This window comes from Elephas maximus, chromosome 14 (assembly GCF_024166365.1).
Source record: "Elephas maximus indicus isolate mEleMax1 chromosome 14, mEleMax1 primary haplotype, whole genome shotgun sequence".
In the NCBI taxonomy this organism is placed as follows: domain Eukaryota; kingdom Metazoa; phylum Chordata; class Mammalia; order Proboscidea; family Elephantidae; genus Elephas; species Elephas maximus.
Window position 1 is genome coordinate 23,763,045 of NC_064832.1, and position 15,625 is coordinate 23,778,669.

At 44.1% G+C, this 15,625-nt stretch overlaps 1 protein-coding gene across 3 annotated transcripts in view; it reads left to right on the forward strand.

Annotated features, from left to right (window-relative positions):
• Positions 1-200: 200 nt before the first annotated feature.
• The window catches only part of LOC126058367 (uncharacterized), a 38,441-nt gene continuing 23,016 nt past the window's right edge, over positions 201-15,625 (forward strand). For 2 of the 3 annotated variants that reach the window (XM_049853470.1, XM_049853468.1), the window contains exons 1-2: positions 201-668; positions 8,708-8,786. In XM_049853470.1, coding sequence (XP_049709427.1) covers positions 416-668; positions 8,708-8,786 — 332 coding nt within the window. In that variant the 5' untranslated portion in view covers positions 201-415. The remainder of the gene's footprint in view (positions 669-8,707; positions 8,787-15,625) is intronic. The other variant, XM_049853469.1, reaches the window with a different exon arrangement.

The window sequence follows — 15,625 nt, forward strand, 5'->3', positions numbered from 1 at the left end:
GTCTGTCCTTTGACAGCAAGGCAGAGGTTCTTCTTTTTGGGCCCTTCTGTGGTTAGAAACAGAATCACCGCCCTCCTGAGAAAATCCGGTCTGGCCTCTGGGACACAGAAAAAGAGCCAAGTGTCACATGAGCTGCCGAGGGCCCAGAGGGTAAAATTAACCAGCAGGACAGCAGCATTCTTTTTTAAATGTCAGCCATGTTCTAGGTGCCACGAAAGGCTCCAGTTACCATCAGGGCACACACAAGTGCTCTTACTTCCCTCCCCGCTCGTGGGGCAGTCTGCACCGCTTCACTGAGCCTTCTGCCATCTCAGTCAAGAAGGTAGACAAGAAGGTAGATGGTGGAATAGACAGACGCTTCTGGCAAGCCCTCTTACAACAAAGACCCGAAAAAACAAGTGAAACGAGTATACTTATGGAAATTGGAGCCCTGAACATCAAAGGCAAGGTTAGAAAACGAACTGAGGGGCAAGGGGAGGAAGAGACAGTTCAGAAGCAGAGAGGAGTTACCAGGCCTGGATCGCCAGGAGCCCTCAGGCGACATTCCGGGGAGCGGCTATGGCAGACTGGTACTAGCGTGCAGCTGCAGTTTCCTCAGGGAAAAGCAGCCAGCCACACAGCCTACCCACACCTCGGGAACCGGAAAAGAACAGCACTCTCGGCAAAAGGTAAGTACTTGGGTATATTTTACCATGCCCCCTGCCCCCAAGCTGACTTCAGTGGCTGTTCATTTCCCTGGGCCTGAGATAGGCCCTGTTGAGTCCCTAAAGCCATCCTCCAGGCCCTGGAGAAGGAATAAATTTGCAAATTGGGAGAAAGATAATTTGCCAGCTCCACTAACCCAGAGGAGCTCAGGACAGAAGCAGCTCCAGTCCAGGCATAAAGGGTCTGTGGACTTAAGTACCTTTCCCCTCCGTGTGAACCTGTGTGGACCTATTTCAGTAGGCACTTGTTGGCAGACTACAACTGTTTTAGCTGTGCGGTGGAGAGGTGGGTGTTTGATGTCTGACACTGCTTTGCCTATTAAACAGAGTCCTCACCTACCCACATTCGGGGCCTAAAGCACTGGTGGCTTCACTCAGGTCACCCAGCCACCTGCGACAGGGGTCCAAGGATAACTGCTACCTCCCAGTCCTAACAACCAAAAACATTGGGTGCCCATGGTCCATCTGCAGAACCCACCCACCTGTATGCTCTAAGGAACAGGGTCATGCTTTCCTCAGAGACACATGAGGGATGATTCTCAGCACTCTGCTTTATTCAGAGTGTGACCCCTGCTACAACCAGTTACTGGCACCTACACCAATCACACCTGCCACTCTAAGACTGCAGGACAGAGTCTGTACCACACTCTTGATGATCAGCTACCTGGACACCTGAGTTGAATTCATACGAGAAAAGTGAAGGGACTCCAGGCAGAATAAAAAAAAATTAATATACAGAATGCTTCAAGACATCAGGAAGGAAATCAGGCAATACACAGAACCAGCCAAGGAACCAAAAAAAAAAAAACCAAACCCAGTGCCATCGAGTCGATTCCAACTCATAGCAACTCTATAGGACAGGGTAGAACTGTCCCATAGAGTTTCCGAGGAGCGCCTAGTGGATTGGAACTGCCGACCCTTTGGTTAGCAGCCGTAGCACTTAACCACTATACCACCAGTGTTTCGAGCCAAGGAACACACAGATAAAGCAGTTGGAAAAATTAAAAAGGTTATTCAGGAACATAATGAAAAATTTAATAAGCTGGAAATATCCATAGACAGAGAGCAATCAGAAATTCAGAAGATTAACAATAAAATTACAGAATTAGACAACTCAATAGAAAGTCAGAGAAGTAGAATTGAGCAAGTGAAGGGAGAATTTGTGAACTTGAAGACAAAGCACTTGGCACCAATACATCTAAAGAAAAATCAGATAAAAGAATTTAAAAAAGTGAAGAAAACTTAAGAATCACGTGGGACTCTATCAAGAGAAGTAACCTATGAGCGATTGGAGTTCCAGAACACGGAGGGATATCAGAAAACACAGAGAGAATTGCTGAAGATTTGTTGGCAGAAAACTGCCCTGATATCATGAAACATGAGAAGACATCTATCCAAGATGCTCATTGAACTCCACATAAGGTAGATTTTAAAAGAAAGTCACCAAGACATATTATAATCCAACTTGGCAAAACCAAAGATAAAGAGAGGGTTTTCAGAGCAGTTAGGGATAAACAAAAGTCACCTACAAAGGAGAGTCAATAAGAATAAGCTCGGACTACTCAGAAGAAACCATGCAGGCAAGAAGGCAATGGAATGACTTATATAAAAAATTGAAGGAAAAAAACTGCCAGTCAAGAATCACACATACAGCAAAACTGTCTCTCAAGTATGAAGGCGAAATTAGGACATTTCCAGGTAAACAGAAGTTTAGGGAATTCTTAAAAACCAAACCAAAACTGCAAGAAATACTAAAGGGAGTTCTTTGGTTAGAAAATCAATAATATCAGGTATCAACCCAAGACTAGAACACTGGGCAGAGCAATCAGATGTCAACCCAGACAGGGAAATCACAAAAATAAATTAAGATTAAAAAAAAACTGACAACAGGAAAACAGCAATGTTATTGTATAAAAGAAGACAACATTAAAACAAGAAAGAAGGAATAAGCAATGTAGTCGTAGATCTTTTATTCAGAGAGGAACACGAGGCAACACAAGGAAATAAAAGTTAGGTTTAAATTTAGAAAAATAGGGGTAAATAATTAGGTAACCACAAAGGAGACAAACTATCCTACACATCAAAATAAAATACAAGAACAAATAGAGACTCAGCAGAAACAAAATCAACAAGGAATATGAGGAAATAGAAAACAGAAAAACAACTGAAAGAATTAACAAGACCAAAAGCTGGTTTTTTTAAAAAAATCAACAAAATTGATAAACCACTTGCCAAACTGACAAAAAAAAAAAAAACAGGAGAGGAAGCAAATAAGCAGAATGAGAAATGAGATGGGCGATATTACAACAGACCCAACCGAAATTAAAAGAATCACATCAGATTACTATGAAAAATTGTACTCTAACAAATTTGAAAACCTAGAAGAAATGCAGGAATTCCTAGAAACACACTACCTACCTAAACTAACACAAACAGAGGTAGAACAATTAAATAAACCCACAACAAAAGAAGAAATTGAAAAGGTAATAAAAAAAAACTCCCAACAACAACAACAACAACAAAAAGCCCTGGCCTGGACGGCTTCACTGCAGAGTTCTACCAAACATTCAGAAAAGAGGTAACACCACTACTACTAAAGGTATTTCAGAGCATAGAGAAGGATGGAATACTCCCAAACTCATTCTATGAAGCCACCATATCCCTGACACCAAAACCAGAAAAAAAGAACAAAAATAGAAAATTACAGATCTATATCCCTCATGAACATAGATGCAAAAATCTTCAACAAAATTCTAGCCAATGGAATTCAACAACATATCAAAAAAATAATTCACCATGACCCAAGTGGGATTCATACCAGGTATGCAGGGATGGTTCAACATTAGAAAAACAATGTCATCTCTCATATAAATAAAAGACAAAAATCACATGATTTTATCAATTGATGCAGAAAAGGCATTTGACAAAGTTTAACACCCATTCATGATAAACACTCTCAGCAAAATAGGAATAGAAGGAAAATTGTTCAGCACAATAAAAGGCATTTATACAAAGCCAATAGCCAACATCATCCTAAGTGGAGAGAGCATGAGAGCATTCCCCTTCAGACTGGGAACCAGACAAGAATGTCCTTTATCACCACTCTTATTCAACATTGTGCTGGAGGTCCTAGCCAGAGCAATTAGGCCGGATAAGGAGATAAAGGGCATCCAGATTGGCAAGGAAGAAGTAAAAGTATCTCTATTTGCAGATGACATGAAACCCTAAGAAATCCTCCAGAAAACTACTGAAACTAATAGAAGAGTTCAGCAGAGTATCAGGATACAAGATAAACATACAAAAATCAGCTGGATTCCTCTTCACCAACAAAAAGAACATCGAAGAGGAAATCACCAAATCAATGCCATTTACAGTAGCCCCCAAGAAGATAAAATACTTAGGAATAAATCTTACCAGAGATGTAAAAGACTTATACAAAGAAAACTACAAAACACTTCTGCAAGGAACCAAAAGAGACCTACATAAGTGGGAAAACATACCTTGCTCATGGATAGGAAGACTTCACATTGTAAAAATGTCTATTCTACCAAAAGTGATTTATAGATTTAACGCAATTCCGATCTAAATTCCAATTATATTTTTTAATGAGATGGAGAAACAAATCACCAACTTCATATGGAAGGGAAGAGGCCCTGGATAAGTAAAGCATTACTGAAAAAGAAGAACAAAATGGGAGGCCTCATTCCATCTGATTTTAGAACCTATTATACCACCACAGTAGTCAAAACAGCCTGGTACTGGTACAACAGACCCTTAGACCAATGGAACAGAATTGAGAAGCCAGATATAAATCCATTCACATATAAGCAGGTGATATTTGACAAAGGCCCCAAAACAGTTAAATGAGGAAAAGACAGCCTTTTTAACAAATGGTGCTGGCATAACTGGATATCTATCAGCAAAAAAAAAATGAAGCAAGACCCAAAGCTCACACCATGCCCAAAAATGAACTCAAAATGGACCAAAGACCTAAATATAAAATCTAAAACGATAAAGATCACGGAAGAAAAAATAGGGACTACACTAGGAGCCCTAATACAGGGCATAAAGTGTATACAAAACATTACTAACAATGCAGAAGAAAAACTAGATGACTGGGAGCTCCTAAAAATCAAACACCTATCCTCATCCAAAGGCTTCGCCAAAAGAGTAGAAAGATTACCTACAGGCTGGGAAAAAGTTTTTAGCTATGACATTTCTGATCAGCACCTGATCTCTAAAATCTACATGATACTGCAAAAACTCAACTACAAAAAGACAAATAACCCAATTAAAAAACGGGCAAAAGATATGAACAGACACTTCACTAAAGAAGACATTCAGGTAGCTGCTCACGATCATTAGCCATTAGAGAAATGCAAATTAAAACTATAAAGAGATTCCATAACACTCCAACAAGGCTGAAATTAATCCAAAAAACACAAAATAATGAATGTTGGAGAGGTTGTGGAGAGACTGGAACACTTATACACTGCTGGTGAGAATGTAAAATGGTACAACCAGTTTGGAAATTGATTTGGCGCTTTCTTCAAAAGCTAGAAATAGAACTACCATAGGATCCAGCAATCCCACTCCTTGGGATACATCCTAGAGAAATAAGGGCCTTTACACAAACAGAAATATGCACACCCATGTTCATTGCTGCACTGTTTTCAACAGCAAAAAGATGGAAGCAACCAAGGTGCCCATCAACGGATGAATGGATAAATGAATTATGGTATATTCACACAATGGAATACTACGCATCGATAAAGAACAGTGAGGAATCTGTGAAACATTTCATAACATGGAGGAACCTGGAAGACATTATGCTGAGTGAAATTAGTCAGTTGCAAAAGGACAAGTATTGTATAAGACCACTATTATATGAACTCAAGAAATAGTTTAAACAGAGAAGAAAATATTCTTTGATGCTTATGAGAGGGAGGAGGAAAGGGAGGGAGGGAGAGGAGTATTCCCTAATTAGACAGTAGGAAAGAACTACTTTAAGTGAAGGGAAGGACAACATACAGTACAGGCGAGGTTAGCACAACCAGACTAAACCAAAAGCAAAGAAGTTTCCTGAGTAAACTGAAGGCTTCAAAGGCCAGTGTAGCAGGGACAGGGGTTTGGGAACCATGGTTTCAGAGGACACCTAAGCCAATTGGCATAATAAAATCTATTAAGAAAACATTCTGCATCCCACTTTGGAGAGTGGCGTCTGGGGTCTTAAACTCTAGCAAGCAGCCATCTAAGCTGCATCAATTGGTCTCAACCCACCTGGATCAAAGGAGAATGAAGAATATCAAAGACACAAGGTAATTAAGAGCCCAAGAGACAGAAAAAGGGCCACATAAACCAGAGACTGTATCAGCCTGAGACCAGAAGAACTAGATGGTGCCTGGCTACAACTGATGACTGCCCCAATAGGGAACACAACAGAGAATCCCTGAGGGAGCAGGAGAGCAGTGGGATGCAGACCCCAAATTTTCGTAAAAAGACTAGGGTTAATGGTCTGACTGAGACTAGAAGGACCCCAGTGACCTTCCGTTAGCCCAGGACAGGAACCATTCCCAAAACCAACTCTTCAGGCAGGAATTGGACTGGACAATGGGATAGAAAAAGATGCTGGTGAAGAATGAGCTTCTTGGATCAGGTAGACACATGAGACTGTGTGGGCAGCTCCTGTCTGGAGAGGAGATGAGAAGGCAGAGGGGGTTAGAAGCTGGCGGAATGAACCGGAAAAGAGAAAGTGGAGGGAAGGAGTGAGTTGTCTCATTAGGCAGAGAGCAATTAGGAGTATATAGCAAGGTGTATATAAATTTTTGGATGAGAGACTGACTTGATTTGTAAACTTTAACTAAAAGCACAATAAAAATTTTTAAAAATGAAATAAAAAGGAGGCAGGCTCCACTGAGACGGATGCCCACCTTATAACTGTTCCTCGGAGACACACGGCCTGTGCTTCAGGGCCCATCACAGAGGATCCAACAGGGACAACACCAAGCTCAGTCCTCTCTGTGTTCCCAGGAGCCCATATGTGCAAGTCAGAGAAAAAGGGCCTCGTTGTTGCTGTGTCCTGTCGTCAGTTCTGAGTCATAGTGATCCTGTATGACACAGTAGAACTGCCCATAGGGTTTCCTAGGCTGTTTTAATCTTTACAGGAGCAGATTGCCAGGTCTTTCTCCCTTGAAGCTGTGGGTGGGTGCAAACTGCCGACCTTTTGGATAGCAGCTGAGCATTTAACCAGGGCTCCCTTCCTCCCAGAACAACAACAACAAAAAAAAAAAACCGTTGCCATTGAGTCAATTCCAACTCATAGTGACCCTATAGGACAAAGTAGAACTGCCCTACAAGGTTTTCAAGGAACAGGTGGTGGATTGAAACTGCTGACTTTTTGGTTAGCAGCCGCAGATCTTAACCACTGTGCCACCAGGACTGCTATTTCAACTAAAAAAAAAATAAAAAAGTTGCTGTGGCATCAACTCCAAGTCAAGGCAACCCCATGTGTATCAGAGCAGAACTGTGCTCCACAGGGTTTTCAATGGCTGATTTTTCAGGTGTAAATTGCCAGGCCTTTCTTCCAATGTGCATCTGGGTGGACTTGAACTACCAACATTTGGGTTAGCAACTGAGCACAGTTATCATTTGCACCACACTAGAAACAAACAAACAAAAAACTCATTTCTGTCAAGTAGATTCTGATTCTTGACACCCCGCTCATGGTGAAGTAGAGCCATGCTCCCCAGGGTTTTCTTGGCTGTAATCTTTTCAGAAGCAGATCGCTAGGCCTTCCTTCCATGGCACATCTAGGTGGGTTCAAACCGCCAACCTTTAGGTTAGTAATCGATTGCAAACCATTTGTGCCAGCCAATGACCTCGCACCACCCAAGGCCACCCCAAACAGCACTGCAGGTTCCTGAGCGACTGTCCACTGAGCCCCCTGGAGCTCCTTGTCAGAACACGGTTCTCAGGCTTCCTGCTTCCTGCAGCCAAGGACGGGGGAAGCTCAGGCTCCTGCAGTGGTGGAGAAGAAACGGGAGCAAAACGGCCTCCTTGTAAGAGGCTTATTTGAAGAGGCATGAATGATGAATTAGAATCTGGGACTGTGTCCAGAGCTTTGCCTGGAATTCTTAACACATTCCTTCTGTTATTAAAATAATATAGGGACCCTGGGTGGCTTGTTGCTTCTCTACATGTAGTCAATTTGGCTCCTGCTGTGTGACCACTTTAAATTTGACCTCTAGTGGTACGCGTTTAAAAATCTTTTTATTCTGAGTATGTTTCCATTCCATAGAACAAGCCAATGGCTGTACTCTCCAAGCAAAGAGTAACTCAACAGAACCAAGTCTCCAGCCAGAAGTAATGTAATAGGCACAGCTACCCAGCATCTTGTCCTCTGGCCCCACCCCAGATCTCTGGTCCACTTTTCAGGCCTATCTTTTCTTCTCCCAGAGGCGTAGGTCTCACTTTGTAGTCCAGGAAAGGCGTGTCCAGGTGACCACAGGGGGAGAAGCCCTGCATGCCTCCCCACTGGGCTGAAAGCCATCAACACACAGGAAGACAAAGCCCTTTGCAAAGATAGATGGATACATGAGAATTCAGGGGAGGGGGAGCAGAATGGGGTAACACATAGAAAGACTACCATGTTTTCCATGAGGCATCTAGCCCTTTAAGATGCATGCAGGAGAAGAAATAAGAAATACGAAGAAATAATGCAGGAGAAGAAATGATGTATAAAATTCCTTATCTTGGTAGCTGTCTTAGGATTCTCCTGAGGAACAGAACCAGTAAGATATATAGAGAAAGGAAGAGAGAGATTTATTAAAAGAATTGGCTTCTGTGGTTGTAGGCGACTGGCCAGTCCAAAATCCATAGGTCAAGCAACAGGCTGGAAACCCCAGCAGTCTTATGTCCAAAGTCAGTAGGCCAGATAGTGGGGGTAGGTTTCCAACCAAATGTCTAGTTATGTACAGTCTTTAGGCAAAATATTTTTCTTTCAGGAAACCTGTTTTCTGTTCTTAAGACCTTCAACTGGATGAGGCACGCCCATATTATGGAGGGTAATCGGCTCTATTTAAGGTCAGTTCATGTAAATGTCAATCACATGTCAACACTTTCACAGCTGCATTTAGACTAGTGTTTAACCAAACAACTGGGCACCGTAGCCTAGCCAAGCTGGCACATAAAATTCACCGTTAGCTCTGATCAGCCCATCTGAGTTTCCAAAATAAGACCACTTCAGGCTTGTAGGCATCTAGAGCAGTGAGGATCACCCCTGAGAACTCCTGGAGACCAATGAGATGATCCTATGCAAAAACTGCCATCCCTGGAACCTACAAATGACATCTACAAGCTGTAGAGCCCAGCCCCGCCGCCCTCAGCTTCACCAGTTACCATCGAGTCGACGCCAATTCATGGAGACCCTGTGTGTGTAGAGTAGAACCACGCTTCACAGGGCTTCCAATGGCTGATTTTTTGGAAGCAGGTCACCAGGCCTTTCTTCCCAGGTGCCTCTGGGTGGACTCGAACCTCCAGCCTTTCAGTTAGCCACCAAGCATGTTAACCATTTGCACCACCCTCAGTTACATTGCCAATTCTTCCTCTATGATTTTCCTCAGCTTCCCAGAGACAACCCATTTTCTGTGAATCTCAAACTCGATGAAAAAGCAATGGTAAACCTTACAGCATCCACCTAGGAAGAGCAAGTTGTCACAATTTCCAAGAGAAAGGAAAAAAGATGGTGTTTTATTTTTAAGTAGCCTAAAAGATTTCAATGATTGCATTAAAATTTTAATCACAAACTCCTTTTTAAGTTTAAAAAAACAACCCACAAAGGATTCATTGTATAAGAGAGTTCACCATTTGGAGTTCTTTTATAAATTTGTGTCAGCTCAAAATTTGCTGTCTGCAAAATGTAAATTAGTTATTAACGAGCCAAAATCCTAACATCAAAGCCTGTGCATCCACATGCCAGAGAGAAACACAGAGCTGTCGCAGCACTCTCCCTTAATACAGTGTTCGTTCGTTTTGACTCCGTGCTGCTTTCTTGCAGAGATCACGTTGTGCAAATGTGATCGCACAGGGCACCTGGATCATTAGCATCACCTCCACCCGAGAGACTGTCAGAACTTCAGGCAGCATGCACGTGCTGTAAGACCGCTTTGCGCCAAGCAGGGTGCATGCATCCTTCACTAGGCTGTCTCAGCTGACCATCCATTTTCAAAGTCATTTAAGCTTTTGTGATAGGACCTGGCCCACGCGCAATGAGGAACGTGCATCAGTTGTCTTCATATCCTCAATCCTTTTTTCTTTCCATTGAGATCAATAGCCTAGATATAAAATGCAAAGACAGAATGAGAAAGACAGTTGTTTGTAAGCCAATAGAAGTGGGGGTAATAGTAATCTAACAAAGGTCCTTCAGACGTTTGGAAATAGACATTTATTCATTCTTTCAACAGACACTGGGTGCCAGGACTGTACCATATCATTGTTGTTTGTTGCTGTCAAGTAGGTCCCCAACTCATGGTGACCCCATGCACAACAGGATCAGACCATGGTGTGCCATACAGTTCCCATTGCCTGATTTTCAGAAGATTTCCAGGCCTTTCTTCCTAGTTTTTCTTAGTCTGGAAGCTCCACTGAAGCCTGTTCAGTATCATAGCAACATGGAAACCTGCACTGGCCAACAGGTGGTTGCTGAGCATGAGGTGCACTGGCCGGAATCAAACCTGGGTCTCCTGCACGGGAGGTGAGAATTCTACCACTGAACCACCACTGCCTTCCATGCAACTTTAGGTGATCCCATGTACAACAGATAGAAACGTTGCCCAGTCTGCACCATCTTCACGATCACTGGCATGCTCAAGTCCATCGTTGAGACCATCGCGTATTATGAGTACCTTCCTACCTAGGTGGCTCATCTTCCAGCACTGTATCAAACGACATTGTGTTGTGATCCATGGAGTTATCATTGGCTGATTTTTAGCGTAGATCACCAGGTCTTTCTTCCACTCTGAGTCTGGAAACTCCACTGAAACCTGTCTATCACAGGTGACCCTGCTGGTATTTGAAATACCAGTTTCATAGCTTCCAGCATCATAGCGACATGCAAACCACCACAGTAGGACAGACTGACAAATTGGTGGTGGGCCATACCATACAGTGATGACCAAAACAGACAAAGCCCTGCCCTCACTGAGCTCTCTGCCAAGTAGAACGGACAGGCATTAAATAATTGATCAGATGATTATCCAATTACAGACAGCCGCTGAAGGCTAGCAAGGGATACTCCAGGGACACGAGAGCTACAACAAGTGGTCCCTGGCCTGGTTAGGGGTCAGGTTGGCTTCTATGAGGCAGTGACATTCAGACGAGAGCTGCAGGATGAGGAAGGGTTAACTAGGCCAAGAGGAGACTAGAGCACAGGTAAGAGGTCAAGGCTGGCACTGTGGGTTTACTTGGGTGGCGTCTGCAAAGAGGTGAGAGTTGAGAGAGCAACGCCCTCTCTGACTCCCTGCCCCAAGACGCATGCTTTCTCCAGAGCAGGGCCCCTTGACCTCAGCCCCAGGCCCAGCCCAGGGTTAGGCCCCTTGGCTGACTTAGCCAGAGTTCAGAGAGTCCTAGGTTCCAGATTCCACGTGACTCAGCAGGAAGTCACCTTTGCTACTATGACCTTCCACCCCAATGAGAGTCCTGTCCATGTCTCATGTGGGTGCTGTCCGCACCCATGACCACACATCTGAAAGGAAGGCCCCTCCTTTGAGCCATGGTCCCTGGCCAGGCCCCCTGCCCCTCACTGCCCGTCTGGACTTCCTTCTCTCGCCTGCTCTAAGTTTCCCTGTTGTGAGGTTCTTGCCTGTCCTCTGAGAGTTCCCCACCCTGTGGAACCTTCCAGTGGGGGCTGCCTCACTTGACTCCTAACACCCGTAACCATCATTATGCTGTCCAGGTGCCCCTGCCTGACTCACTACAGTGGGCAGGTAATAGCTTCCAGTCCTGGTCACTCCATGCTCTCTGGAGGAGACTTTCAGTCTCCTAGGGCTGCCACAGATCAGGTGGCTTATAAGAACAGAAATGGGTCACAGTTCTGGAGGCTTGAAGACCCAATTCAGGGACTCTGAAGGCCCTAGGGGAAAACCCTGTCTGTCTCTCCCAGCATCTGGTATCCCCAGGCCGTCTTCCCTCCATGCCTGTCTCCGTGTCTCTTCTCCTCTTGTATAAGGGCATCACCCACTGGATTAGAACCCACCCCATTCCAGCATGACCACGTGGTAACATAATTGGTAACATCTTCAAAGACCCTATTTCCAAACAAGGTCTCAGTCACAGGCACCAGGGGTTAGGATTTCCACATAGCTTTTTGGGAGACACAATTCAATTCATAACAGAGAGACCTGAAGAGTGGGAAAATGAAGGGGAGCTAGAGAAGAAACAAAATAGACATGATTTGCATAGGAAGAGAACCAGAAACTACGGCGTCAGCTGCCCAAGGCCAGCTTCTTTCCTCACAGCATCCCAAATCACTGCTTCTTAGCCCTGGCCGTATGCCTGGAGCATTTTTAAAAATATTTATGCTTAGGAGTCCCTGGCATAGAAACAGTTAAGGGTAGCACAAACTGTTAACATCCTTAGCTAATAACTGAAAGGTTGGCAGCTAGATCCCACCCAAAAGCACCTCAGATAAGGGCCTGGTGATCTACTTGTGAAAAATCAGCCACTGAAAACCCTATGGAGCACGATTTTACTCTGACACACATGGAGTCACCATGAGTTGGAATTAACTAGACGGTGACTAGGTTTTTTTGTTTGGTTTTGCTTCTTAATGCTTGGGTTCCATCCAGACCAATTAAATGGAAATCTTTGGGGCTGAGGCCCAGGTATGGTGACTGTGTGCGTAGGCAGGCTGAGAACCTGTGCCACACGTGGCCCCCGCGCCAGGCCCCTTATCCAGAGTTCTGTGCTCCAGCCATGTTGAATTTCTCACTTCCTCCAGCAGACCATAGCTTCTCTCACCTCTGGACTATACTATTTTCTGTCCCTGTCATTTATCTTTCCAACCTCAGCCTGGGCTGCCTTCTACCTGAGTCCATCCCTGCCTGTCCTCTTGTTGGGCTCCCTTCCCACACATCCCATCTCTCCCTGAACTTCTATATCAAGTCCCATCACACTGCATTGTAACTGTATGTCTATTTGTCTGTCTCCTCTGCTAGACTCCAAGATCTCTGAGGTCTGGAACTGCATCTATTGCTGTTGTTCACTTTCGTATCAACTGCATCTCCTGCCTGGTTATGGAGTGCTCAAGCACACGACAAATATTTGTTGCATGAGTGGGTTGATGAATAACCATACAAATATCTCCTCCTTCACCACTATCCAAGGAGAAGAACAGAACTCTCTTGCATAGGCCATGACCATGGTGGGGAAATATATAGTTTTGTCATCTGGGCACCCCCTTCTCTACAAATACCTTAGAAATATGACACCCGATGCTTACAGGTACTTGGACGCCTTTACTACAGCAAGCAGACCAAGCCCCCAGGAGTGGACAAATCCCAGGCACTCAGTGTGATCAGAGTTGGCTGACACACACACACAGGTCCTTCGGAGATTCCTGTCTTTCCCACGGGCAATCTCAGCTCCAAGGTCTTAAAGAAAATAAAGTTATATATTAGTTTCCTAGTGCTGCTGTAACAGAAATACCACAGGTGGACGGCTTTAAAGGACAGAAATTTATTTTCTCATAGTTCAGGAGACTAGAAGTCAGAATTCAGGATACCAGCTCCAGGGGAGGTCTCCCTCAGTTGGCCCCCGGGGAAGATCCTTGTCTCAGCTTCTATATCCCTGGCATTTCTTGGTTCCTTGGTGATCTTAATGTGACATCTATCCTATCGTTCCCCCTGTTCGTACTTGAGTCTGTGTCTCATCTCCTCTTTTTACAACCCAGAGGTAATTAGGGTTAGGGGACACCCTACACTGATAATGACAACAATAACATAACAAAGAAAACTGTATTTCCAAATAGGATTACATCCACAGATACAGGTGTTAGGACCACAACACATATTTTTAGGGACACAACTCAATCCCTAACGAGTTCTCCCCAGTTACACTCCTGGATGAAATTGCTGAAGAGCCACCCACGAGCAGGAGCCTCTCTCTGTTTCCAGAGCACCTATCATCCCTTGCACACCTAGCCATGAGGTGCTGCCAGGAGCAACTGTTCCTTCTCCTGCTCTTAATTCAAACACTTTTTTCAGCTCTTCTAAGACACCCTCCTGTCATTTCCACCGTGTCGTTTATTAGCTCCCCAAAGTGTGTCTCACAGAACGTGAGATGGAAGCAGCACCATGAAGGGAGAGTTCCGTGGTCACAGAAACTCAGGAAACAGTGCAGAGGTCACTCCCCTCTTGGAAATTCACGATGCATAAAGGTAAAAGTCATCCTGCAGTAAAGATCCTGCTGAGGCCTTGTGGTCCAACTGGCATAGTTAGCTACACCTTTGGCACATCCCCTTAAACCACATATATACACAACAGCCATGGACATAACATAGGTCAAGAAAATAAAAAAAAGACATAACCAAAACCAGTTGCTGTGGACTGCACCCCAACTCACAGTGATCCCACGTGTGTCAGAGTAGAACCATGCTGCATAGGGTTTTCAATGGTTGATTTTTCGGAAGCTGATCACTAAACCTTTCTTCTGAGGTGCCTCTGGGTGGGCTCAAACATCCAACCTTTCAGCTAGCAGCCAAGAACATTAACCATTTACACCACCCCCACCCCCAAAAAACCTGTTGGTATCAAGTCAATTCTAACTCATAGACCCTATAGGACAGAGTAGAACTGCCCCAAAGGATTTTCAAGGAGCAGCTGGTAGATTCAAAGCCCAATCTTTTGGTTAGCAGCAAACATTTAACCACTGTGCTACTGGGGCCCTTAAGGGACTCCTTAAGACTCTCAGATACCAAGAATTTGTCCATGTCTGGCATACCTGTTTTTGTCCCACTAAATATTAGCTTTCCCAAAGCACAAAGTCACTTCCACTCATGCAAAATAACTTCTGGCTTACAGTGAAAACTTAATTACAAGATTCAAAATGTGGGATATTCTGCTTCTCTCTCTCTCTCTCTGTCTTTCTTCTCTCTCACACCACCCTCTCCCCACCACCTTTAAGTTCTTAAGTTCCCTCCTTCTTCTTCCCCTTCCACTCACCTACCTCCTGGAAGCCTGACTTATTTTGTCCTCGAGGGTCTCTGTGCCTAATGTCCTCAAGAGCCACCCAATGATCATCCCAATGAGATGCTTTCAGACCTCATTCTGTTTCTCTCCAGTTTTCCACACTGCCACACCTCCCTTTTGCTGAACCGAGAGAATTCTTGGCTTCATCAGTAGTATGCCTTCTCTTGTCTTCTGCCCCTCCAACTCCTCCAGTTCTGCAAATTTCCTCTCCCCATCTCAGAAATATGGGTGTTTCAGGCAGTTCAGCCCTCAGCCCTTTTGATGATTAATGTTATGTGTCAACTTGTAATTATCCTCCATTTTGTGATCCACCATAAGTAATTTAATGTAACTACCTCTATGATGTGATCACCCAATCAGTTGTAAGGGGAGTTTCCTCAGGTGTGTGGACTGTACCCAACATATTTGGATGTTCTGGCAAAGCAGAAACCCACACTCACACACCCAGTTGCTGCCCTACCCATCTAGAGACAGGAAATATTAGCTTCAATGCAGCCAGATTAATGACCAGAGTAGCACACATGCCCAGTCTACTTGGATATATCAAAACAAAAATCCAAAACACAGCAAACGAACATACAGTAAATATAACTTCTTGATGCCTCAAAGAAAAAAACATAATACCAAATCACATAAAGACGCAGGACAAGGTGTCTCCTGCAAGTGACCAAAATAAAG